The 27,588-nt window shown below is 41.2% G+C and overlaps 1 protein-coding gene across 7 annotated transcripts in view; it reads left to right on the forward strand.

Moving 5' to 3' along the window:
- Window positions 1-1,194: 1,194 nt before the first annotated feature.
- Window positions 1,195-27,588, forward strand: part of MYOF (myoferlin) — a 278,291-nt gene continuing 251,897 nt past the window's right edge. For 4 of the 7 annotated variants that reach the window (XM_033940691.1, XM_033940693.1, XM_033940692.1 and 1 more), the window contains exon 1: window positions 1,195-1,351. In XM_033940691.1, coding sequence (XP_033796582.1) covers window positions 1,264-1,351 — 88 coding nt within the window. In that variant the 5' untranslated portion in view covers window positions 1,195-1,263. The remainder of the gene's footprint in view (window positions 1,352-27,588) is intronic. The other 3 variants (XM_033940695.1, XM_033940696.1, XM_033940697.1) reach the window with 1 other exon arrangement.

A 27,588-nucleotide genomic window follows, 5' to 3' on the forward strand; every position in this document is an offset into this window, starting at 1 on the left:
GTAATTATTAGAAAAGGGATGGTGAACAAGACTAAGAATGTTATAATGCTTCTGTATCACTGTATCAATGTTATAATGCTTCTGTATCACTGTGGGACTTTACCTTAAGTACTGCGTTCAGTTCTGGTTGCCTTATCTCAAAAAAGATATAATGGAACTAGAAAAGGTGCAAAGAGTGACTAAGATGATAAAGGGGATGGAACTCTTCTTGTATGAGGAAAGACTAAAGAGGTTAGGGCTCTTCAGTTGGAAAAGAGATGGCTGAGGAAAGATTTGATGAAAGTCTACAAAATCCTGAGTGGTATAGAATGGGTACAAGTGGATACATTTTTTTACTCCATCAAAAATTACAAAGACTAGGGAACACTGGATGAAGTTACAGGGAGATACTTTTAAAACTAAAAGGAGGGAATATTTTTTTCACTCAGAGAATAGTTAAAGCTCTGGAATGCATTGCCATAGGATGTGGTTCATGCAACTGGTTTTAAAAAAGTTTTGGACAAGTTCCTGGATGAAAAGTCCATAAACTGTTGTTGAGACAGACATGGGAGAAGCCACTGCTTGCCCTGGATCAGTGGCATGGAATGCTGCTACTATTTGGATTTTTGCCAGGTAATTGTGGCTTGGATTGGCCATTGTAAAGACGAGATACTGGACTAGATGGACCATTGGTCTAGTAAGACTATTCTTATAAGAACATAGAGGAGATAGATTCCTGTTACACCTCCACTTGAGGCAATTGGAGGGGAAGAGTGCTTTCATTCTCTTAAACCTACCAGGTAACATAGGTGTGTCCGCTACATAGCTCAAACATGTATCTACAGTGTGATGTTAAAAACCACAGCACAGGTTTTTATCATGTTTTCCTTTGATTCAATAATATATTTAAAACAAAAAAAAAAATAGCCTTTCTCTTCAAATGCAAATGCTTCCAACAACTTTGTTGCAGTTTTGCAATAAACTAGAAACTCTTCTCTGTCTACTCCGTAGCTTTAGGGTTCGCATTATTGCGGGTTTAGGGAGTTGCATGCTAGCTGAGACTTGTTGAGTGCCGGGACGTGGTGATCTAAGAGCTCTAGGTGTCGGCTTTCAACTCTGGTAATCCTAAAGCCTGCAGCACCCTACTGCTGCCTGTAGAGGGCGCCGGGAGCAGTTCGTGGATCGGAGCTTGCAACTTTGGCTGTCTTGATATTCGCCCTGCACCTTCTCGGCAGTCAGCCGTGCTCTCCTGCTCTCCGGCCAGCACCTCCACCTTCTGCAACCATGCTCCGGATTATTGTGGAATCCGCTACTAACATTCCTAAGAACAAATTGGGCAAACCTGATCCAATCGTTTCCATCATTTATAAAGGTAAGAATAGTTCTTGTTAAAATATATCTTATTGCCAACCCTGACCAAAGGAGAGATTCACATTATGCTCAGTGTCTTGGAAAATAGGGTACGTTAATTTTTAGCTATGAAGGAGTCAAAAGTCCATTAATCGCAACTGTTCACCTTGAATTTATCAGTAGTTTGACCTTTCTGAAAAATGCATAGGCGGAAACTTGTAGGAAGAATCCCAAAGAGGAACTTGGGTGGAATCCAGGTGTGTAACTGTGTTTTCAGTCAATAAGGGCAACATAATGTTATACCTTGAAGTTTACTTGCTACGTCCACCCCTCCCCCCAAAAGAAAGAAAATATTAAAACCATATTTAGCTATATTGGAACAGCAAGATCATTGGCTCATTCTGCATGGCTTGGATAAAGGAAGAACTTTGGAAAACAGTAGCAAATACTTTAGATGAGATCCCTAAAAAGATACTTTTTCACTTTATTCAGCTTTTATTTGTAGGTCAAAATATCAACAAATTGATAACACAATGACAGCATGTAAAATTCATGTAAATTACATGACATCATTAATGTATCTGGGTTTTGTTTAAATATAGGTATGCAGTGTAGAGACAGAGCTAATATTAATGGTATTTGGTGGATTTGTTTGTATTAATTATTGTAAGTATGTGGTATTGGCAGCCTGCACTGAAACTTGGGAACCAGCTGGCTAAACATGTGGCTTTCTCCAACATTTGGATACATCTGGCTTGCTGCCTGTCCTTCCCACTTCCACCCCCAAGCATATCTAGGATAGGATGAAGGCATAGGCAAACTAGGCATATGCCTAGGGCCCTGTTGGGTCCTATCCAGAAAGCAAATGATTCTGCTCTCACACATAGAATGAGAGATGTCATTGTATCTGCCACCCATGCCATCGGATGGCATTGTGCACCTCTAGAGCTATTGGCTCTGGCCCCCTTGGGCCCACTAGGGTCTAAAACCCCATAGCATAGGAAGCAGTGAGCAGCCAAACAGATACTAGGCTTGTTAGAGGCTGAAGAAAGTTCTTGTTGGGGGTCTACTCTGGAGGTATTTTTAAACCCCCAACAAAAAATCTTAATGCAACATTCTGATACAACTATGCAATAAGTGCCAAACCAGCAACTGAAAAATGCGCATCAGTTGTTGGATACAGTATGATCAGGAAAAAGCTAAAGAATGGGAGGAAAAGCCTCAGAGCCCAGTCTAGAAATACATAAATTCTCTCAGACTTATCAGGAATACCTCATTAACAAAAAATCCTCCCATCCATCAAAAAACCTTAGCTGATGTAATGGTTTCAAAACCTTTATTGAATAAAATACTAATTTCAACAATTATGCTGTATATCACTTCTTCATTATGTTAAATGGTAAAGACTTATCTGCAGAAAACTTGTATCCAATCATTTTAAAAGGAGCTGTTGAAAACCAAATGGTCCCACTGAGGGTTGACAGTGTTTCACCAAAAAAGCTATTTCAGGGCATTTGGGACCTAGAAGGTTGATGTCAGCTTTCAAGCTCACTTCCATTGGTCCTCAAACCGAGAGAATTCCTGAACTGAATTCTGAGACTTTTCCTCCCATACTTTAGCTTTTTCCTGAAAATACTGTACCCAACAACGGAAATGCATTTTTTTTCAGTTGTTGGTCTGGCACTTATTGTATAGTTGTATTGAAATTTTGCAGTCACATTTTTTGATAGGGATTGATTTCTGATATCACAGTTTCATAGATATTTTTTTAACTCCTATATGAATGTGATATAATTAGAAGTAGAGGCTTTTGTAGTGGCATTCACACACTTGTGCGGGCTTAAAATGTATTTATATTTTTGTTGTTTGCCTAAGGCAGTGTCTCTCAAACTTTCTCGAGCCGGAGCACACTAAAGATAGTGGCCACGGCCCGAGGCACCCAGAAGTACACGGACATTGCTGTGATGACATCACGTGCATGCGTGACATCATCATGTTGACATTCACACATGCGCAGAGGCCCTCCAGACAGGCCCTGAAATGCCAGTAGGGTGTCAGCAGGGAAGTTTAACAAATATCAACTGAGTACCCCCAACCACAGACCTCCCAAGCTCCATCCTAGACCCACCCAAGCTCTTCCCCAGATCCTGCCCCCTTTACTAATTGTAATGCAATTTTTTCCATTCATTTATCATATATACACAATATACACAGCAGATATAAATTCTCAAAACTGATACATTTCAATTGAAAAGAAAATAATTTCCCCTACCTCGAAAGAGGAAGTTGCATCATTGAAATGGGCCTGCCTAGCAAAGGCCCCGAGGCTGTTGATGAAAACCACGTCTAAATTAATCCTCGTGGCAGCTCTGTGGCCAAGGTAAAAGCAAACTGAGCTGCCGCTGCTTTTCTGGGGGTGCGTAGAAGACATGGAAGGCAGGAGTCCAGGGAGATACGCGGCAAGAGGCAAGTCAGCTGGCCGGCGCTTTTCTTCCTCCTCTGTGATCCATGGCACACTTGGAATTTCAGGAGGCACACAGTTTGCGATATGCTGGCCTAAGATCACCAATAATTTAATTCTTCCCTGAAGTTATTTACTATCACTAGAACCAAAGGGGGCAGACCCTATCCCCATTCATTCACCACTCCGAGACTGTATTCTAAACAACAGCGGCTGATCTATCCACACGCTCCTGTTGATGTCTTATTACTAAGTTTTGTAATAAACCTCACACTAATCAAGAATAGGGAGATAAGGAAAAATAAATCTGACCAGACCATACTCATTAAATTTTGGGTTTTACCTATGGGCTCTCTGTTATCACTGTTGCTAGGAGTTTCAGTGCAGTTCCAGACACATTTGGAGGTTTGCTGAAATAGAGACAGAGTCTGGTGCCAAGGATATTAGGTGTTGTAGGTAGAGAATGACACGGGGACAAATTTTTCCCCATCCCCACAAGTTTTGTTCCTGTCCCTGCTCTTGCCCCATTCCTGTAAGCTCTGCCCTAACTGCACAAGCCTTGAACACTTATGATAAAGTGTTTGAGACTTGTGCAGATGAGGACAGAACTTGCAGGGACAGGAAAAGAACTCACCGGGATGCAGTGAAAAATTTGCCCCCCTATGCAGGGAAAAATTTGTCCCCATGTCATTCTCTAGTTGTAGGTGACCCTTCAGCCTTGTCCCCACCCCCTTCTCCTCAAGTCATTTTCAGCTGCCCTTCCTTCTGATTTTTTAAATAATTAAACACAATGATAAACCATGCCTCTGAGAACAGTCCTGTAAAACAGACTTGGACATCATACTTCTTAATATTACACTTCTATGCACACACTCATACAAAAGCAAGGCAAATGCCAAAAGCCGTTTATCTGGGTGAGTTATTTGAAAATTGCCCACCTTCCTTATAGTTTCAAGTATGATCTGATGTTTCTTCGAGTTATTGGGCTGTCAGGGTCTGTTTTGTTTGTTTGTTTTTGTTTGCCATTCTCTAAGTGGATGGCAATCTAGGTAAATTGCTAGTTTGCCTAATGGTTAAACCAGCCCTGAATAGAGCCAATGGTGAACCTACTGCTCTTTGAAGTCAAGTATTCATATACATGTTATAAACATATAGTTATTTGCTTCCTAGAACTACAATGTATGAGGTCTGTTCAAAATGTTCCAGGACAGTTTGAATTGCGTGCCAACAGTAAGTTCTTTTAAAATGCACCAGGCAGCATTTAGTAGCTTGAAACCTCATAAGTAACCTCCTTTTTTCCATTTGTTGATACCTGTTTTCATCTCCGAGCGACAGTAGTTTTTGTGAAAGTGTGTTTTTGTGATCGGCTATTTTTCATCATTTGCAACCTCAATAAACAACGCTACAGCATAAAGTTCTGTTTAAAATTGGGTAAGACTGCTACAGAAACTTATGAAATGTTGAAAGTGGCTTATGGGGAACATGTCTTGAGTCATGGAAGATGTTTTGAATGGTATTCATGCTTCAAAAATGGTCGTGAATTGGTGGAAGACGATTCACACACTGGAAGACCATCAACGTCATCTGATGATGATCATGTTGATCAAGTGAGGGTTCTTGTACACACTAATCAGCGATTAACTGTTAAAGAATTGGCAGTGGAATGCAACATCTCCATTAGTTCATGCTACAGCATTCAAACAGAGAAGTTGGGGATGTCTCATTTTGCTGCAAAGTTTGTTCCATAGTTGATGATCGATGACCAGAAGAACAACTACGTCATGATCTATCAGAATCTTCTTGAGCAGGCAAATGAAGATGAAACATTTCTTGATAAAGTGATAACTGGTGATGAGACATGGGTCTACGGTTATGACATGGAAACCAAAGCTCAATTATCTCAATGGAGAACCAAAACATTGCCAAGACCGAAAAAAGCTTGGCAAGTTTGGTCGAACGTCAAAGTAATGCTAACAGTTTTTTTTAAATTCACAGCATTGTTCACTATGAATTTCTACCACAAAGACAAACTGTCAACCAAAATGACTATCTGAAAGTGTTAAAACGACTCTGTGAGAGAATCAGGAGGAAGCGTCCCGAACTTTGAAGGGAGCAGTCATGATTCCTTCATCATGACAATGCGCCCGCTCACACTGCCATCAAAATTCACAAATTTTGCACAAAAAAACATGATGACAGTTCTTTCCCAGCCACCTTACTCTCCTGATTTGGCCCCTGCCGACGTCTTCTTGTTTCCTAAACTTAAATCCACGCTGAAAGGAAAACGATTCGACACCATTGAAGACATAAAGCAAAATTCAATGCAGCAACTTCTGGCGATTCCTGAAGATGCAGTTAAGGACTGCTTCCAGAAGTGGAAATGATGTTGGGAAAAGTGTACTGTATATGTAGGGAATGGGAGTACTTTGAAGCGGACCCAATGGAATAAGTTATAAGATTGTTTAATACATTTTTATAAAATCAGTCCTGGAACTTTTTGAACAGACATCATAGATGAGCTAAAAAATGAAATAGAAGTAAAAAAATGTATCCTCTCATTTCCCTTGCTTTAGAAGAATAGAGTAATTAGTTACCGTAGTTAATTTATTTCAGCAGGATGCATAAAATGTTTGCAAAAGAAAAACTCCGATTAGATCTTTCTCTCGCCCTCTTAACTCTTGAAACATACACCCTGATGTGTCCAGCTCTCAATTTACATTGTTCTGGAGTAGTTTCTTTCCTGCATAACTTTCCATTTAATCACAAACTGCTTTGTCCACTGGGCTGCCTGCATCTTCTTGATAAACATTGCTGGTTGCCTTTGGCTGGAACAGCTGCCTTTGAAAAGAGACCGCACATTTAAAAATAAATTCCTCTCTCCTTTAACTGCTTTATGCCAAAACTTCAAAGTAAACAGGAAAATTAATTTTCTTTGTCAAAGAGCATTTTGAAAGTGTGATAATGTGTAAAAAGCATGCCACGTTCCTTTTTAAACACAGATATAGTTACACATTTGAAGCATGCTGTAGAGCCATATAAGGAGATGAGCAGGATTCTTCCCGTTTGATTTCTGGGTAATCTGAGGGAGTGGAAAACCTTCTGTCAGTATAAAGTGGAACCATGAGTATGTTCTTTACTAATGCTATGACTGCATCAGATAAATGATTTGAAAAGTAAGTTGATTTTATGTAATTGTGAACACTATGGGGTTCTTTTATTAAGGTGCACTAACTGATTTAGCATATGCTAAAGATTAGCACATGCTAAATGCTAAGGCATCCATTATATTCTATGGGTGCCTTAGCATTTAACATGGCTAAATCGGTTAGTGCACCTTAAAAGGACCCTTATATGAATTGTTAATATTATTTTATAAATGCATTATTTTTTTTGTAAACAGTCTAATGCAGTATCTGAAATGAATACATGGAATAATCAAGAGCGAGGGTTGATACTGCATGCTTACAAAGCAGGAGGGAGGGGTTATAAGTTACAGATTTTTTTTTTTAAACTTGTGCGTGATGCAAGTTTCCCGAGTCCTCGATTGATGCCTGAAATACTAGGCAGGCCTTCACAGTGAGTCTTTAAAAGCAGCAGCCTGAGGTCATTACCTCGTTCCTCAGAGGCAGCATCTCCTCCTGTTCTGAGCTCCCTGGGGAGAACGGTATAGAAAACTGAATGAATGAATAAATAAATAAATCAGATCAGATCTCTTTCAAATTGCTAGTATTGGTCTTTAAGGTCTTGCGTTGTGGTCAGCCTGAATATCTCTTTCAGTTTCTGGCACCTTATAATTCTACCAGGACTCTGCATTCTTCACAAGGACACTTCCTACAGTTAACCTACATGTTGCACACTTTACCTTTCATCAATTAGAAGAAAGATTTTTAGGGCCTGTTTTACAAAGCCGCGCTGGCGGCTGCCGCGCGGCAACAGCCCCGAAGCTCTTTAAATCTCTATGGGCTTTGGAGCTGTTACCGCACTGCAGCCGCTAGTGCAGCTTTGTAAAACAGGCCCTTAGTGTGCAAGGTCCTGTATTGTGGAACTCGCTTCCTCTGGACATGCATTTAGAAAATTCCTTATTAGGCTTTAATGCTAAACTTAAATAAGGTGTATAACTTCTAGAGGCCTTGTGCCACTTAGTTGCCCAGAAGTGTTCAGTTGGCAGTTTTGTTTTTCTCGTTTATGGGTGATTTTTTTGATATTGCTGTTTCTTTTCTTTCTCTTTCATATGCCACTGTAGTTCTTTCTATGTGTACAGTTTTATTATAATATAAACCACTTTACTAGTTTGCTCTTAAATGATATATTAAGTCATTAATAAACTTAGAAATTATGTTATAGAATAGAAATGGCCAGATGACATGTTCAAAGCAAGAGGTTTGACCTCTCTGCTCCCAGGCTGATGATCTGGTCAGAGCAGTCCTACCTTTATATGGTTTGCTCATTTTTATCCACGTAGTCTAATAAAATGGCATATTTTGAAAAAATAAAAACAGTTTTAAGCTGCTTAGATTTAGTATTCATTTACCCATCAGTTCCCTTACAATGGTGATTTGTCATTTTGCATAGTGCTGGCAGGTGGACTCAGCACTGTACAGACATATGGGAGGTTACAATCTGTTCCAGGAAATGGGGAAAGAACAAATAGGAAAGCTTTGCATTAAAACACGAGGCCTTGGTTGGGACAGATGACACTTGATGATTTCCGGTATGTTGTATTTTAAAAGCTTGAAATGCTGCTCAGCCTTCTCAGATCAGGGCGGTTTACAAAATAAATTTAAGGAACTGCATTGGTGACAGAAAAGACCCACTGCATACATACCAAGATTACATCCATTCAAAGCAGTGTATAGCCATAATAATGTGATTACTTAAGGATTGGATTATGTTTGACTAAGTTGCAAGTGTAACCCTGCTCTTGCTCAAAATGTCCTGGGCTTCAGCTAAGCTCTTTGGGTAGGGTACCCAGATCAGGGTTTTTTTGAGAATGATGTAGGCTAAGGCTGGGTTAAAGCCTAGTAGGCTGAAGGGTACTCATGTCCAGGCACACTCTGATTCACTCTCGCCAAATAAACAGCCAGCAATCTCTGTGTTTAACTTCAGCTTGCTTTACTAACAGGAATTTGGTATATATAATTCATAACTTGTAACGCGTTGTATACTGTACAATTCAAACTTTCCATATGCTCAGTTCATTTTTCAGCGTAATCCCCAATGGTATCAAAGCACAAAAAGAGAAAGTCTCATTCCAGTCCAGCTTCAGTATACTCCACTGGAGCGTCAGGAAACAGCATGTGGGAAGAGCCATCCCATTCCCTGACATTCCAGAGTCTTTCTTCTCAAAGTCTTCAACGATTTTGCCCAGTCCTAGACAGGGGACTTTTACTGGCACAATGAATGTCCTGCCTGAAGCGAGACACTCCTGCTCCTACTACCCTTACCTGGATGTTGTCTCCCCCAAGCACTCCTACTTGTTCCCAGTCGGGAACACACTGCAGGCACTCTCTGTCCTGTGGCATGGGCTTCAAACACCATGCAATGCAAACTTCTGCTGTCTCAGAACTTCCCCCATGGTGCTCGGATCTCAGCGGGGGTGGGAAATCAAAGACCTCTTTCACAAATACAATCCCTTTTATTATTTCCTGAACATGGTACATGATGGCAGGTAAAGACTTGCAAGGTCCATCCAGCCTGCTCAACAGTCACATTTATAATCAAGGCAACATTGAACCAATAAACCAGTATATTATTATATTTTACTTGGTAGGTTCCATTACAGGATATCTTCCCCTTCCCTTGAGATATGCAAAACCTGTATGCAGATGATATGAATGGGGCATAAAATACACATACTTGCTTCTGATCCATCCTTGCCATTAGAGCTCAGATTGTTAAAAAAATAAATAAAATAAATAAAGGGTCTGCAACAAAAGGGAGGGAGGAAGGCCGACCCAGTTACTCCACAGTAAAGAGTCCAGAGAACAGAAAGAGACTGTGGAGACCGATGTTCTCGATGCTACTTTATTGGTATATTATTCCAAGATTATAAAATACACATCCACATATGTTGCGGTGTAACAGGATCCAACATGGTCCGTGTTTCAGCGGATACGCCTTCCTCAGGGGTCCAGATTGATGTAAATTGCACAAATGTGGATGAACAAACAGGAAACCCCCCCCCCCCCCCCCCCCCCCGCTCCTATGAAAAGCAAACCTGAAAATCACTCCACTGTGCACGCGAACAAAAGACAAGTCTGCCCTGCACTGGCCTTACTTCCCAGCTGCTGCGATGCTGTCAAAACCACCTCCAGCCCCTCCTGATCTGTCTTGCCATATATGGGGCACAGACTGGAGAAGTCTATCTGGCATCGGCTTCACTTCCCCACTGCTGGAGCTGCATGCAAGCACCACTCCTGTGCATAATAAACAAAATGATAGTTTTGATTTGATACCATCCTTTTTCTATTTATTTAATTCGTTTTCTATCCCATTCTCCCCCACAAGCTCAGAACGGGTTACAGGTTACAATTTGCCATAGTTACAGTACAAGATTTTTCAATACAAGTTTTTATCCTAACATGACACATACTGAGGAGCTACATAGGGATCCCTTGTGTCTATTCCATGCATTTTTGAACTCTGTCACTGTTTTTGTCTCTATCACCAACCTCTCTCTGAAAAAAAAAACATCAACTTCTTCCTGACATTGTTTCTGAGTTAGCCCTCCCCTGTAATCTAAATTCATAACCTCAATTCGACCACCTTCCCTCCTCAGGAAAAGGTCTGTATACTAATACTTCTCAAATATTTGAATGTCTGTATCATATCACCCCTCTTTCTTCTTTCCTCCATTGTGTACATGTTCAGGTCATCATGTCTTGTGTAGGGTTACCAGACATTAAGGAAAACCCGGACATGTCCTCTTTTTAGAGGACTGTCCGGGTGCCTGGAGGTAGGATTACCAGATGGTTCCAGAAAAAGGAGGACAGATTCAGACATCCGGGCTTTACTTCTATTGAAAGCAACGGAAGTAAAACCTGGATTTCGCAATCCGTCCTCCTTTTTCTGGAGCCATATGTTAACCCTACGGAGGGATATCTAAAACCCAGCAGTTTGTCCTGGTTTTGGAAGTCTCCGAGCTCTGGGCCACATCTGGAGGCCCTCTGCACATGCGCAGACATTGCCGCAATGACATCATGGTGAAAGCTGCCTCGACGGTGCAAGTGGCAATTTTCCCAGTGACAGATAGGGCGCACCAGGTATCGGGACACCGAGCTTGCTCGGAGGCAAAAACACCAGCATAACAAGAGTTCCATCAAGTGATACAAAATCAAGTTTATTGTGAGGCAAATAAACTTCAGAAAGATATGTGGCTCTTCCAATAGCATCCAAACTGCAAAAATGTAAAGGAGGAAACAAAAATTCAAAAATCACAGGGTTTCAAAACACAATAAGACAAAATTGCTTCAAATAGTTGGTCAGAATGGCAGTAAGCTTTGCTTTAGCCAACACCAGACACCACATTGCTGAGCTTGTCTTCAGGCTTCCTTGCTTTGGCCCTGTGTGTGCTCAGCGCAGAGGAAAAAGAAAACAAAAAGTTCAAAATGCAGCATTCACAAAAGATAAGTTCTGTTAAAGTTTTTAAGTTCTTCTGTAAGTCCTGTAGGCTTGAAGTAACGTCAGCTCAAACAGGTAGTAAAAGCACAACAATGAAAAAAACAAATGTTCATTTGAGTGCTGGTGCAGCAACATCTAGATTAGTGCACTTCCCCCCACCTTCACTCTCAGGTCAAAAAAACAAACAAAGTAAAAGTCAGTGAAAACCAGCAATCAGTTCTTAATCTTGGCAGGAAAAATAGACAACTTCTTAGGACAGACACTATGTACTCTGGTTACCAACATAAGTAAGAAAACAATAGCAAAACTTTCTTTCAATCTCTAAGAACAGCTTTTAACTTGCCTTTAACAACCAATATTTGTCCATATCCTTGAGGCTGCTGTCTTATAGACTCCCAGGAAAATTCCACTTCCATAAGTGAATATAATTAACTCTCTGAGGTTATAATTTCTGTGCCCGTCTCTTGTAATTGCTTAGGCACAGATGGGACAATATCAGCCTGACTCCTCAGCCCTGAGAACCCTGTATCATAAGTTACCTTCTTGGCTTCTGCCTGTGTGATTTTTTTTTCTATTGCAGTATCTCTGTCAGAGCTATACCTAAGCCCTGACCTCCTGGCTACTCTCAGGAATGCTTCCTTGTTGATTAACTTCCTTTCTTCTCCAATCAGTCTCCAGTTAATGTCCCTGCTTCTCTCTTCCCGCCTGCAGCCCCGCCTCCCCAAAAACTTCAGGTGCAGGCAATTCCTGTAGTGTCTCCTGTCAATCAGGAAAGTTCCTGCAGTGTGCTGTATGTGGGTGTCTTAGGTGAGGGAGTAAAGCTGCTCCCTCTAGTGTTCTGGACATGTACAGTGCCAAATTAGCTACCATGTGTTTTTAGCTGAGGCCGATGTATTGTGAGGTCCTAAATGCCTTGCCATTAGACCAGTGACTTTCAAGTATCTTTGTGCAGCATTTGAGATTTTTAGCTAGATTGGGCCACTATTAGCAGGCAAAGGTTGCTCACCACAGCACGTGACATCATTGCGTTGATGTCCGTGTATGTGCAGAGGCCCTTTGACCTCGGGGAAGGAGACAGGAGGTTTGGCAACTCTAGTCTTGTGGTGTAAACACCATATCATTTTCACTGCTTTTCTCTGAACTGCTTCAAGTCTTTTTACGTCCTTAGCAAGATATGACCTCCAAAACTGAACCTCCAAGTGGGGCCTCTCCGACAACTTGTTGGCATCAGTGCCTCCTTTCTTCTGCTGGTTATACCCCTTTCTATGCAGCCCAGCATTCTTCTGCCTGTGGCCACCATCTTGTCACATTGTTTTATCACCTTGAGATTGTATTTAGACTGTATTATATGTTATTGTATTTAGACTCACTGTATTGTATTGTAAGTGGATCTATGATATCGTATTGTATTAAGATTTTTGCTATTCGCTGAATGTCCAGCCTTCTTATAATGTAAACCGCCTAGAAGTCGCCTGACTATGGCGGTATAGAAAAATAAAGTTATTATTATTATTATTATTAGATCCTCAGACACTATCACCCCAAAGTCTCTCTCCTGAGTTGTGTTTATCAATCTATCCTCCTATCTTGTTTATATCTTTTACATTTCTGCTCCCCAAGTGCATCACTCTGCTTCTTTGCATTAAAGTTTAACTGCCAGCTCTTTGACAATTCTTCTAAGTTTTGGAGATCTCTTCTTATGGTTTCTATTCTATTGGCTATATATGCAAACTTTTCCTTCTAATCTTTCAGCAATGTCTCTCACAAAGATATTAATCAGACACGGCCCCGACAATGACCCCCAAGCTACTCCACTGCTCGCTTTCCTTTCCTATAAGCAAATTCCATTTACCACCACCCTCTGTTGCCTATTGGTCAACCAGTTTCTAATCCAGTTCACCACTTTTGGTCCTAAGTTGTCTTTTCAGCTTATTCAAGAGTCTTCTTTGAGGAAATGTATCAAAGACTGCTGAAAACCAAGTAGATTACTTCTAGCACACATCCTTTATCTAGTTCTTGGTCACCTGGTCAAAGAAATCAATCATATTTGTTTGGCAGAATTTTCCTTTGGTGAAGCCATGTTGCCTTGAATCCTGCAACCCTTCAGATTAACTATTGTTTCCTTCAGCAGTGACCCCATCATTTTTCCTACCACCAACGTGAGGCTTACCAGCCTGTAGTTTCCTGTTTCTTCCCTGTCCCCACTGTTGTAAAGAAGGACCACATCTGCTCATTTCCAATCCCGTGCAAACTTGTTTGTATTTCCTAATCTAGGCTCAAGGTGAATTATAGTTTAGATAGAGGAAGAAGGGTCCCTATTTCAAAGGATTTACAATCTAAATTGATAGCTAAGGCACTGAGGATGGAAGTGGCTTGCTGAAACAAGGCTCTTGTTGGAGGCTTGTGAAGAATGTTTGGTGAATTCAAGCAGTGAGGCTTGCGTTCCTTTTGAACAACTAGAACGCTGGTGGACATTGTGACCATTCTTCAACTTCAGCTAAGTTAAACTTTTCCTTTTTCCATCTGTGCAAGGTGGAGGGCGGTTGCCCATTTTGAGATAAAATATTTAATTGGGTGGAGTTTTTTTATGCCAATGACAAGCAGTGTGGCAGCTTGAAGTCCTTTTGGACTGCTGTCAGTATATATGATATTTGAGGTTTTTTCTCCACTTTTGTATTAATTGATATCTCTCCAGGCCAGCCCACCTCTGGCTTGTAGCATTTTTGTGATTTTTTTTAAATACTAGGAAGAAGCATGTCCCTGTTATCAAGATAACTTTTTGTGGCTAGAATTATTTGTCTCCTCAGATTTGTTAGTAAGCTGAGCAGACATCCCCTAGCTAGCCTAGAGATGTACTGCAGGTACAGCTGCCCTCTTTCTTTTATAAATGTTTATGTTAAATCAGTTAGAGATAGCAGCAGCTTTTTGAGCTTGTTCTGAGACCAGGAACGTTCTCACTTTCCTTTGTTTACGTTCTGGACCATTTACATTAATTTGATCAATACACACCCAAATGTAAACTAACTTTAGAAACCCTGGAAGAGGCTGGTACAATATTATAATTGTGTCAGGTCATCCTTCAGTGTCAGAATGAACTCCCTAAGCAAAGTGGTGAGAACCAAGTCAGCCCTGTATTAAAAGGTGAATAGTTCGAGAAATGGAACCTCATATCCTGTCCTCTGGGGAAGTAGTACCGTATTTCCCAAAGAAATACTGGCTATGTTTAGGGTTATCAGATGTCCGAGAAAACTCGGACATGACCTCTTTTTAGAGGACTGTCTGGGTGCCTGGGGGGATTTCCAAAATCCCCCCAGTTTGAGTTTTGGAAGGTCCTGAGCTTTGGGCCACATCCAGAGAGCCTCAGAGCATGCCCAGAAGCCCTCCAGATGTGGTTCCAAGTTTGGGGAAGAAAAGGCAAAGTTCATGTGGGAGCGGGACTAGGGGCAGAATGGGCTGGGCTGGGGGGAAGGAGCAGAACAGAGTAGAGTGGGGCGGGGCTTAGGGCGGAACAGGGCAGGGTCACGTGTCTTCATTTTTTGCTGATGAAATCTGGTAACCCTAGCTATGTTATACATCAGCGGTCTCAAACTCAAACCCTTTGCAGGGCCACATTTTGGATTTGTAGGTACTTGGAGGGCCGCAGAATAAATAGCTAATGTCTTATTAAAGAAATGACAACTTTGCATGAGGTAAAACTCGTTATAGTTTATAAGTCTTTCCTTAATTGCTTCGGATAATTTCAGCTATATATAGCTGAAAGCAGTGCAACATTCAGAAAGTGATAAACTATCAAAATATCAACTGCAAGAGACCAGGTACTATTTTGAGGCCCTCGGTATTATAAAGAATGATTGTTTATGGAAAATTTGTGCCTTAAGTATCCGCATCTGCAACCGTCTTCAGCATGAGATTACGTACACACGCACAAGCTGCACTGCCTCCAATGGTTACCTTATGTTCTGGAACGTTGCCTGCCTCACTGCTGTAGCCTCACGCAAGCGCTTTCCTGCGTCAGTACATGATTGTCCTCTCCACTTCACCTCACAATCAAGTACAGACGCAGGAAAGCGCTTGTGTGAGGCTACAGCAGTGAGGCGGGCAACGTTCCAGAACAATGATAACATACCGAGGGCCTCAAAATAGTACCTGGTGGACTGCGAGTTTGAGACCACTGTTATACATCTTTCTAGTGCTAAGAGATACATTCATATGCTAAGTAGGTTTGCATGGATAAATAGGTAAACATAAGGGATATGTTCTCTATGAGGCTGATATTCAAAGTGATTTAACTGGTCCTAGCCGGTCTGAGCTAACTTGTCATATTCAGGAGCACTTAACTGGTTAGTGCCAACTCGAAACCGGCTATTTTAGGGGTGTTCAGGACCAAGTCAACACTTGGTCAGTTCAGTGCTGATATTCAGCAGTGAACAGACCAAGGTAACTGCATAAATAGTACCACATAAGTCATTCCTATCTTTATATGCTTTACTATAGGCAATTAAGCGCTGAATATAATATGCTGAAGTATCGCATGGCAAGTTTTGAATGTGTTCGTGCAAACCACATGCAAAAGAATTTTAAAATTTTTCTGAGAGGGGGGAAAGAGAGGAAGCACCCTGAGGTAATCAGCACATCTACAATGCCACTTGTGAACTCTTACTGCCTATAAAATAGATGGCGATAAGGGCTTACATGTTAATTTTTGGTAATGGCCAGTTGTTAATAGCAGTGAAGAAAATAGCCAGAGAGGCCTCTATGACGGGGAGAGTAGTCCAAATACAAAAGTCGAGAGGAAAAGATGTCAAATGTGCAGCAGTGGACGATCCAAAGCAAACTTTATTTAGCCTAGTAGCTAGACTCGACACTGACAGTGTTTCAACAATTCTGTCTTTGTCAAGAGTGTAGTACTATATAACACAAACAAGCAAAAAATAAAAACAAAAGATAAAAACACATACATATGTCTGCATGTACATATCCATACATACCAAAAGCAAATACTGCCAAAGAATAGAAAATAATAATGAATTAACATGTGTAATCAAGTCAATTCAAAGCTATTCTGCACTAGAAGAGAAAGCATAACATTTTAAAACATATAAGACATATAAAAATGAATAATGAACCAACCATAATGGGCAGACTGGATGGACCATTGAGGTCTTTATCTGCCGTCATTTACTATGTTATTAACGGCCTCTTTTACAAAGCCGCACGGCAACAGCCCCAAAGCCCTTTAAATATGGGCTTCGGGGCCATTAGCGCAGCTGCTAGCACGGCTTTGTAAAAGAGGCTGTATGTTACTATAAGCATGATTTGCAAAGGCAAATAATGCTGACACACTAATATATAAATAAAAGAATGAACAAACATATTAAATGAATTCAATTATTCCAGAATCAAAAAGATACAGCATAAGATTACCAAGCATGTAAAACAAATGCAAAGGAATAGATCAAGCTAAGTGGCACCGCATATAAAAAAAGTAAAGGAATAGATAAAACTTAGCAGCGCTGCATATAAAAAATGTAATAAAATACAACAGCTATTACACACACTTTAAAGCTTATGTAGAAGCATAATAAAACAGTAGATGACTTGTTAATAGCAGCATTAGTGTGTGGCCAATAATTTGTTGAATGGAGAATCAGCCATTTTCTAAAAGCAGTAAATATGGCCTTAGCTTGTAGGAAAGACCCTCAGAAGGGTGCATGAGGGCCACTTTTTACTACAGTTTTGTAAAAGGACTCCTTAACTAGCTATGTTTTCGCCGGTTCTGTAGCCCATGTAATTCCTTAAGCAATAGACTTGCCTTCTCAAAGTGATTTAGTCGAAAGATTAGTCTGGCAGCTGTATTTTGGAGCAGTTGTAGTCTTTATGTTCCTTATCTGTAATACCGGAGTATAAGGAATTGCAGTAATCTAAGTGTGGGAGAAAGATAGCCTGGACTATTATTCTAAAACTATTCCGGCTTATCATGGGTCTGATTGCTGAAGAAGAATGTTTTTGTCAAGAAGGTTTCGAAGGTAAGGGAGGAATCCAGAATGACTCCTACACTTTCGATGTGTTTCCAGTTTTAATTTTTTTTCCTGTGGTCAGTGTCGGGTCTTTATGTGGGAGACAGTTGTTGTCTCCAAACCACAGTATTTTGGTCTTTATTGAGTTTGAGGAAGTTCTTTTGTGTCCAGATACTCGGTTCCTCTATAGTTGTTGCCAAGAACTGTATAGTATCCTCGAAGGTTTCGTTGGCTAGACAGAAGAGGAAGATATTATCTGCATAGGTGTATGCAAGATGTGGAGTACTGGCAAATATTTTTGCCTAAGGCTCTTATGTAGACATTGAACAGGGACGGAGATAGTGCGAACCCTGCGGTACAGCACAGAAGGAGTTACAGGTTTGAAAATATTGTTGACCCTTTTTTACCACATATGTTCTATTTCCAAGGAACTCGGCAAACCCATTCAGTACCGTACCATGAACGTCTAGCTTGCTCAGCTTTATTAGTAATAGGTTGTGATTCACAGCATTGAACACTACTGAGATATCAAACTGCAGTAGTATAGTTTGTCTGCCTTTGCTTAGATAGGATTATGCTTTTGATGTTAATTCTAGCAATAAGGTTTCTGTACTGTATATGGCTCTACTAAATGCATATTCATTGGGGAAATTCTGAAAACCCGACTGGATTGCGGCCCTCAAGGAGGGACTTTGAGATACATAGTCTAAAGTCATGCTGTCTGTTGTGGAAACCTTCTGTCCGGTTTAGAAAATGTCTGTCAGTTGTGTGTTGACACTGAATTCAAACAGTTTTGTGGACCAAAGTATACTTGCTACTGGTCTGAAGTTTTCAGTCTTGGTTAAATCAGCGCCGAATGATTTGGATATTAGGGTCAGTACAATCAGGGCCGGATTTTCCTATAGGCTAACTAGGCTTCAGCCTAGGGCCTCAAGATCAAGAGGGGCCTACATTCAAATTGTTAGCAAAATTAAAATTACACTATTCTAAAAATAGTGAACACTAAATCACTGAACCGAAAATAAGGAGAAATTCTACGCATATGACTAATAAACAAACATAAAAATGTATTGGTTAAGATCAACGCGTTCAGCTCATTGGGTCTGTTCGTTTGTATATACTAGATTGCACCAAAGTATAGTTCATACGTTCACTGATTGCTATGGCAAATATTGACGTGCCTTATGCTACTAAGCTCTGGTTTGTTCAGATTGGTGTAGATTGGAACAGAAAACGAACAGACCTATTGATATCCTGACGTTCGGTTATATTCGTGTTACTTCGATAATATGAAACACGTGATAATGTTATTAGAAAAGATTATTATTATGAAATAAATTTATCTGAATTGAATTTGGTTTAATCTTCAATGTATTGAATATATTTAATTTAATTTGATAGAAAATATGATAATTTTTCTTGCGTATTTTATTTTCGTAGTCAAAGATTTTCATTATTTGAATTTTGTTTCTTTGTAAATGTTGTGTGTTATGTTTGATTAGTTATAGTTACAAGTACTATATATGGTGCTGAGAATAAATGTCCAAATAAGTGTTCTCGACTTTTTTTTATTTATTATCCATGTCACATTTTTTATAAAAGTTAGTACCAATAACAACATGTTTCATTTAACATATTGATATATATCACAGTAATGATGTATTTTATTATCTCTCATGTAATTTACAAACTTAAAAATGGGAGGTGAAAGGGCCTCATAAGTGGAATAGCCTAGGGCCTCTTTTCATCTAAATCTGGCCCTGAGTACAATATGTGATATTGGCAGTGGATACATACATTTCCCCAGGCTAAGATTCACAGAACATATACATAAGCATAGATTAATGAGAGAAAGCCAACATGGATTTAGTCAAGGGAAACCTTGTCTTACCAATCTACTGCATTTCTTTGAAGGGGTGAATGAACATGTGGATAAAGGTGAACTGGTTGATATTGTGTATTTGAATTTTCAAAAGGCATTTAACAAAGTACCTCATGAAAGACTTCTGAGGAAATTAGAATGTCATGGGATAGGAGGTAATGTCCTATTATGGATTAAGAACTGGTTGAAAGACAGAAAACAGTCGATTTAAATGGTCAATATTCTCAATGGAGAAGGGTAAATAGTGGGGTTCCCTAGGGATCTGTGCTGGGACCACTGCTTTTTAAAATATTTATCAATAATCTGGAGATGGGAATAACTAGTGAGGTAATTAAATTTGCTGATGACACAAAGTTGTTCAACGTTGTTAAATTGCAAGAGGATTGTGAAAAATTGCAAGACGACACTGGGAGATTTGGCATCCAAATGGAAGATGATGTTTAATGTGAGCAAGTGCAAAGTGATGCATGTCAGAAAGAGGAACCCAACTATAGCTACATGATGCAGGGGTTAGGAGTCATTGCCCAGGAAAAGGATCTAGGTGTCATTGTTAAGGATATGTTGTGCTGCTCATTGTGCAGCGGTGGCTAAGAAAGCAAATAGGCATTATCAGGAATGAAAAACAAAAATGAAAATGTTATAATGTCCTTGTTTTGCTCTGTGGTACGGTTGCATCTTGAATACTATGTGCAATTCTGGTTGCCGTATCTCAAAAAAGATATAGCGGAATTAGAAAAGGTACAAAGAAGGGCGATGAAAATGATAAAAGTAATGAGTCAACTTCCCTATGAGGAGAGGCTAAAGTGGCTAGGGCTCTTCAGCTTGGAGAAGAGATGGCTCAAGGGTGATATGATACAGGAGTGGAAAGGGTAGATGTGAATCACTTGTTTACTCTTCCAAAAATACTAGGACTAGGGGGCATGAGGTGAAGCTACTAAGTAGTAGATTGAAAACAGACCGGAGAAAATATTTCTTCATACAACATTTAATTAAACTCTGGAATTTGTTGCTGGAAAATGTGGTGAAATCAGTTAACTTTGCAGGGTTTAAAAAAGGTTTGGATAATTTCCTAAATGAGAAGTCCAAAGGCTATTATTGACATGGCTTGGGGAAGTCCACTGCTTATTCCTAGGATAATAAGCGGCATAAAATCTGTTTTACTATTTGGGATCTGGGTTGGCCACTGTTGGAAACAGGATACTGTTCTTATGTTCTAATTTACAAACTTCTATACTGTGTATTGAATGGAGGAAAAAGACCTCAATGATAGTCCAGCCAATATGTGTGATTAGACATATCTCATAGACTTTCAATCATCAGTCCAAAATCCTTCCAAACTCCAACATAAACTTATAAATTTCTTAGACATTTCAGTTTATGAATATCTTAAACATTTCCACATCGTATCATATCAATGGTCCTGTTAACACTTTATGTAAACAATATTGTAAAAGCAGGGGACTTATCTGCATCCGTTTTGCAGATCAAAAACTTCCTCAGGAGGGGGAATCCAGCGGTGTCAGGTCAAAACTGTGGAAGACAAAGGCGCGTGCGGACAACTGAGCGCAGCGTGGAGGTGCGCGCCGAAGAAAATAACTGTTTTTAGGGGCTCCGACGGAGGGGTGTGTGGGGGGGAACCCCCCCACACTTTACTTTATAAAGATCGCACCGCGTTGTGGGGGCATTGTGGGGGTTTGGGGGGTTGTAACCCCCCACATTTTACTGAAAACTTCACTTTTTCCCTAAAAACAGGGAAAAAGTTAAGTTTACAGTATAATGAGGGGGGTTACAACCCCCCAAACCACCCACAACGCCGCCGCGATCTGTATTAAGTAAAGTGGGGGGGCTCCCCAACAAAAACCCCCGTCGAAGCCCCTGTCATTTTCTTCGGCGCATGCCTCCGTCTTGCACTCAGTTGTCGGCGCACGCCTTTGTCTTCCGCGGTTTTGTCTATGAACCGACTTTTTAGTGGTCATGACTACATTGTCTAAGGTTGTCAATTACAAATTTTATAGTTTGTGGCTACTTTGCCCCAAGAGCATAGCCAGAAGATCATTTTTGTGGGTTCCATGCCTGTTAGCCAAAGATGTTTTCCACAGAGTCCTGTCAGTGCGGAACGAGCAGCACATTTCAGCAGGCGAGCTTTGGTTGCTAATTCTAGCTCTCCTGAGCATGATGCATGAAAGCCAAAGGTGAGAGGCACAGTCCCATGAGACCTCCCCCCCCCTCCCCGGCTACACCACTGTTTCTGCCCTTTACAAAGTATAGAATATCTGTGGTATATGTATGTGAAAGAGGACATGAATTCTGATCACATTGAATGCTTGTATGGTATTGATCTGTACTAATCCAATTTATTTTTCTTAATAGGTGTATTGATGTTCTAGTGCTCACTTAACATTTATAGTGTTGCCTTTTCTTAGGTAGACCCTTGTTGCGTGACTCCTAAAAATCAGTGTTAGAACATAAGATTTGCTGCTGCTAGGTCAGACCAGTGGTCCATCGTGCCCAGCAGTCCGCTCATGCGGCGGCTCTTAGGTCAAAGACCAGTGCTCTATTTAAGTCTAGCCTTACTTGCGTATGTTCTGTTCCAGGAGGAACTTATCCAATCTTGTCTTGAATCCCTGCAGGGTGCTTTCCCCTATAACAGCCTCCGGAAGAGCGTTCCAGGTTTCTACCACTCTCTGAGTGAAGAAGAACTTCCTTACGTTTGTATGGAATCTTTTCCCTTCTAACTTTAGTGAGTGCCCTCTCATTCTCTTCACCTTGTAGAGGGTGAACAGTCTCTCTTTCTTTACTAAGTCAATTCCCTTCAATATCTTCAATGTTTCGATCATGTCCCCTCTCAGTCTCCTCTGTTCAAGGGAGACGAGGCCCAGTTTCTCTAGCCTCTCGTTGTACGGCAACTCCCCCAGTCCCTTAACCATTTTCATCGCTCTTCTCTGGACCCTTTCGAGTAGTACTATGTCCTTTTTCATGTACGGCAACCAGTGTTGGATGCAGTATTCCAGGTGGGGGCGTACCATGTCCCGGTATAATGGCATGATAACCTTTTCAGATCTGTTTGTGATATAGAAAAATTTATGTATAGGTACTGGTTACTTCACAGTATGCTTGGTATTGGATTTTGGGTTTGTATTTACAATAGGTATTTTCTGGTCCTTAGTGGACTTACAATCTTTGCCTTGCTTCAGGTACAAACTTAAATGAGGTGTCCAAGATCTCAAAGATTGGCAGTGAGATTTGAATCCTAGCTTCCCTGGTTCTCAGCCCACTTCTCTTACCATTATGTGCAATCACTGTAGTACAAATAATAAATAACCCAAATGTGTTTAGTTTACTGAGTTACTAAAGGAGGAATTCTATAAATGGTGCTTAAAAAATGGTGCCGGAAAAGTACTTGGCACCAATTCACATGCCTACCTCTGAGCACCAGACTGATGCCTGCTGAAACCTGGTGCAAATTCCGGTGCCTGAGTTGGGCATGTTGACCCATTATTCTGTAATACTGCTTGCAAATATCGGCCTTTGTCCCTTCTATGCCCACACCAACTTTTGGGTTGCGCGTTATAGGATTTTGGCGCCCAGCATTATAGTGCGCAGCCAGATAGATACATGTACAAATCCTAATTGGTGCCAATTAACATCAGTTGATAATATCCAGTTATTCACAGTTAAAAGCTTGTTAGCCAATTAAGTTGCATGCTTCAATCTGGGGATAGAGGGCAGCAGATCTGAAGCTTAGTGGTCATTTGGCAACTTACCAAAAAAAAACTTGATGCGCAAATTATTTTATGGTTGTCAGTGACAGGATTCTGTTACTGCTGAACATCAGTGTTCCTGTAGCCATGAGAAAGAAATCGGACTAAAGCGCTAGAGCTGACTAGGAGCCAAGTGCTTAGAAAGCCTGCATATATTTTCAGAGTACTGCAAATATTTTGTTTAATAAGTCGATGACACCCAATTTCCTATAATATATTCAATGTGCATACTACCCATCAGTAAGAGAGAAAACAGCTGGTGCAGCTGTACCAGAGAGAGACAGTGAAGAGATCCTTCACTGCTATGTTGAAAATTGCCCCCCCCCCCCGTTTCTTTACTGCTGAAAAACGAAGGTATTGCCTCCCACTCTGCTGAAAAACGAAGGTATTGCCTCCCACTCCACTGTAGCCTCCCCAAACAGCTGAGTCACTGACAGCCTATGACCTGGAGGCTCTATTCATCCATCTCCAGTGATCCCAGTTTAAAGCCCTCTTTAGTAAATTAGGAATTTTACATCCTAGAAAATATTTGGGTGCCAACAGGACTTTTATCTCCCCTATGCCTGGAATAAATAACCCGTGTTTGTCTGCCAAGCCTTTTCCCTTACCTTGTTTAAAATAAGACTGAAAACTCACCTTTTGATGTAGCCTTCAATCCATAGCTCTACTCCCCACTGCCCACCACCCTAGCCAGCACATTAACCATTCCCCTTAACTGTATCCATGACATCATGTTTGTCTGTCTTGTTTAGGCTGTAAGCTCTTTTGAGCAGGGAATGTCTTCTTTGTGACTCTGTACAGCGTTGTGCGCGTCTGGTAGCGCTTTAGAACTAATTCATAGTAGTATGAAGAGTTTCAGTCTTTGGGAAGCAGAGCAGAGATTGTGATGTCATAATGCCTCATTCCACCAATAAAGAGCCAACCTCATCAGTGATGTCACAATGGCTTGATTGTCTTGTACTCCCCTCTGCCCCCCAACCCAGCCAGCAGATTAACCGTTCCTCATAACTGTATCCATTACATTCTGTGTGTCTGTCTTGTCTGTTTAGATTCTAAGCTCTTTCGAGCAGGGACTGTATAGCGCTGTATATGTATAGCGCTGTGTATATCTGTAGCGCTATAGAAATAATTAATAGTAATAGCAGTAGTATATGGATAGGAATATCTCCTGCCTGGATAAATTCCACTGAGTCCATACCAGAGTTTCAATGACGTTACGTAGATAATGCAAAAGTGGTCTGACTGGATATTCAGCAGCATTATCTGGGTAGTACCAGGACAATTCAAAGTTGCCAAACAGCCACTGTTTGGCTAGCCTGGGGCAGCTTTCCCTCACATGAAAGCTGCTGGCTGGCAGTACAAAATACCAGACAAAGTAAATACTACTTGTTTTCTATCCACTGCCACAAGCTATATGCTGCCAGTACATTTAACCTTCTTCCCCAGTCTGGCTTTACCCTTCCCCTCCTGTGCCACAGGCTGCAGGTGCTAGCAATAAATCACCCCACAAGACTCACATGCACCTGCAGTGGCAGCAGTAACAAGTACCCTGTTTCCCCAAAAATAAGCCCTACCCCCAAAATAAGCCCTAGTTAAGATCGACCCCCGAATGTTCCCAACACTCCATGACTCCATCCTTGACACTAATGCTAACTGATTTGCTGAAAAAAAATTGGACTCGTCAATTCAGCAACTCCCACCCCTGCTCCTTTAGGAGGCCTCGGAGCGGAGGTATGTCGGTCTCACGGTGGGAGGGTCGGTGGGGTTCTGCTGCACAAGGGGATGGGTGAGAGGGGAGGAATGATGTTGCACATGGGGGGGGGGGGGGAGAAAGGAAAGAGGAAGAATTGGGGTAGAGGAGAGAAAGGGAGAGATGATTTTTGTACATGAAAAAAATAAGACTTTTTTTGGACCCAAAATTAATATAAGACACTGTCTTATTTTCAGGGAAACATGGTAGGAAGCAAGGGACCTCCAGCCTGTGTGCAGGAGGAGCCACTTTCCACCCCTTTTTAGATTTCTGCTTCTGTGGGGCAGAATACAGCTAAGCCTATTGCATGGGCTCAAGTTCCTACACTTCCTTTCTCTTCCTGCGGCTGCTAGTTGCTGCAGGTTCAGAATTAATGCATGGAGGTTAGGGTCATGCCAGAATATGAGGGGATACTGTGGAGAGAGGGAGAAGGGGAGATGAATGTAGGACTACCACAGGAAGGGAACATAGGGAGTTATGGGAGATTTTGAACTATGGAGATAATGTGGACTTGGAGGGACTACTAGGCAGAGAGGGAGAGGTGATGTGGGGGAAGATAGGGGCAGGGGAAAATGGAAAGCCATGGGTAGATTCACTGGAAAGACTGAGGACTGAACAATAAGAAGTGAAATCTGAATAGAAAAGTAGGAAAATGGAACAAAGCTGAGAAGATAATATCAATGTTGGAGATGGGTATACGGGAGAAAGTGAAGATGACAGGAGAAGCAAATGGGGCAGTGGTGAAAGCTACAGCCTCAGCACCCTGAGGTTGTGGGTTCAAATCCATGCTGCTCCTTGTGACTGTGGACAAGTCACTTTTAATCCCCCCTTGCTCCAGATACATTAGATAGATTGTGAGTCTGCTGGAACAGACAAGGAAAAACTCTTGAGTACCTGACTAAATTCATATAAACTGTGCTGAACTCCACTGGGAGAACGGTCTAGAAAAATGAATGAAGACAGCGTTAACATCTTCTGTCTTTGCATAATACAGGGAGAAATGCATCTCCTAGTTCTGGTGTTGCAGTGCATTCATCATTTGGCATCTTGAGGATTCAGTTTAATTTGTAATTGTCTACAAATTTCCTATTTTCATTTTGTGATCACTTATTCTGTACTTGGTCAGGGTCTATCTGTGTTCTGTGGGTGTGTCCGAGGCCAAGTACTCTGTTAGTATAAATTTTCTAAGTAATGATCTGCAGTAATCTGGCTTGTTCAGTTGGTTTTTTTTTAAAGACATATTGATATTCTAGGGCCCACTGCATTTTTTATGGTGCTGCCTTTTACTATATAGGGCCCTTATTTTGTTATTTTTGGAAATTAGTATTTGCATAGTAGATTTGATCTACTGTAGGTCCTAAATGACTTTTTGTAGAGTTCAGTATTATTTCATAATATGAGTGGTACTATTGCTAATACTGAGACACAGCTCCTTGTGACCCTGGGCAAGTCACTTAATCCCCCCATTGCCCCAAGTGCATTAGAAAGATTGTGAGCCTACCGGGACAGACAGGGGAAATGCTTGAGTACCTGAATAAATTCATGTAAACTGTTCTGAGCTTCCCAGGAAGAACGATATAGAAAATTGAATGAATGAATAAATAAATATAATAACTAAATGACATGAGAATCATTTTGATTTTTTTTTGGGGGGGGGATGAGAAGTTTTATAGAGAAATAATTTAGCTCTACTCTGCGCAGGTTGTTCAGGGAGGGGCTGGGCATTCACTGGATACCAGGATGTAATTTCTGAGGGAATGACCTCTAGTTCAACCACTTTTTTTTCAGACTTCAAAGCAGCAGGGTGTTCTCCAGTCACTTCCTGAAGTGAATAGAAAGGAAGGGAGGGAGTGAGTGCACCTGGAGCAGAGCACTCTCTCTAATCCAGCACTCGTTTCCTGTTGCTCATGCCCCCTGGGTCATCCCTTTCTCTAGCTCTGGGCCGCTCCACATTTCTACTTCCTTTTTGTCTACAAATTTAGTCTGTATCCACCAAGGCTTAATATATGGATTAATACTCTATGGGGCAGAATATTGGGTCATTAAGCAAGAGTGGCTCAATGGAGACTGAAGAATGCAATCTTTTTACTTCCCTACCCCCTCCATCCCACTCCTCTGATGTAGCCTATATGCATCTGTAGTCTGTACTGCTGTCTTCACTGTAACTATCTGTTCGGGTGGAACATTGGTTTGAGCAACGAGCTCAGGTGCACCTTTAAAAGCATCCATCAACCAGTGGCAAGAACCATAACCACCTCCTGACCACAATCACCGAGGCCACAAAACATGAACAAATATGAGCTGGATCATACAGGAAATCCACCAGAAATGTATCCCCAGAATCCAAGCATGCCACCTCAGGGGGACTCAAGGAGCTCAATCAGAGCATGTGGTTGGGTAGAGGCGGAGCTAGTGGTGTTTTGTTCTCCTTCAAAAACTTGGTAACCCTATGACCTGGGAAGGAGTGGGGAGGTGCACAACTTCATTGATAATTACTCAATGAGTAGCAACATATACATCCCTCTTTAATGAAACTGCAATAGCAGTTTCTAGCGTGGAGAGCTGCGCTGAATGGCTCGTGCTGCTCCTGACACTCATAGGAACTCAATGAACGTCGGGAGCAGCACGGGCCATTCAGCTTGGCTCCCTGCGCTAGACACTGCTATCGCAGTTTCATAAAAGGAGGCCATAGTATGCTTCTAGGTAGAGGTGCATGGCTACTTCTTTTTTCCCAACTCAAATTGCCATAAGAAGAGGCAGCAGGGGGC

Source organism: Geotrypetes seraphini, chromosome 4, assembly GCF_902459505.1.
Source record: "Geotrypetes seraphini chromosome 4, aGeoSer1.1, whole genome shotgun sequence".
In the NCBI taxonomy this organism is placed as follows: domain Eukaryota; kingdom Metazoa; phylum Chordata; class Amphibia; order Gymnophiona; family Dermophiidae; genus Geotrypetes; species Geotrypetes seraphini.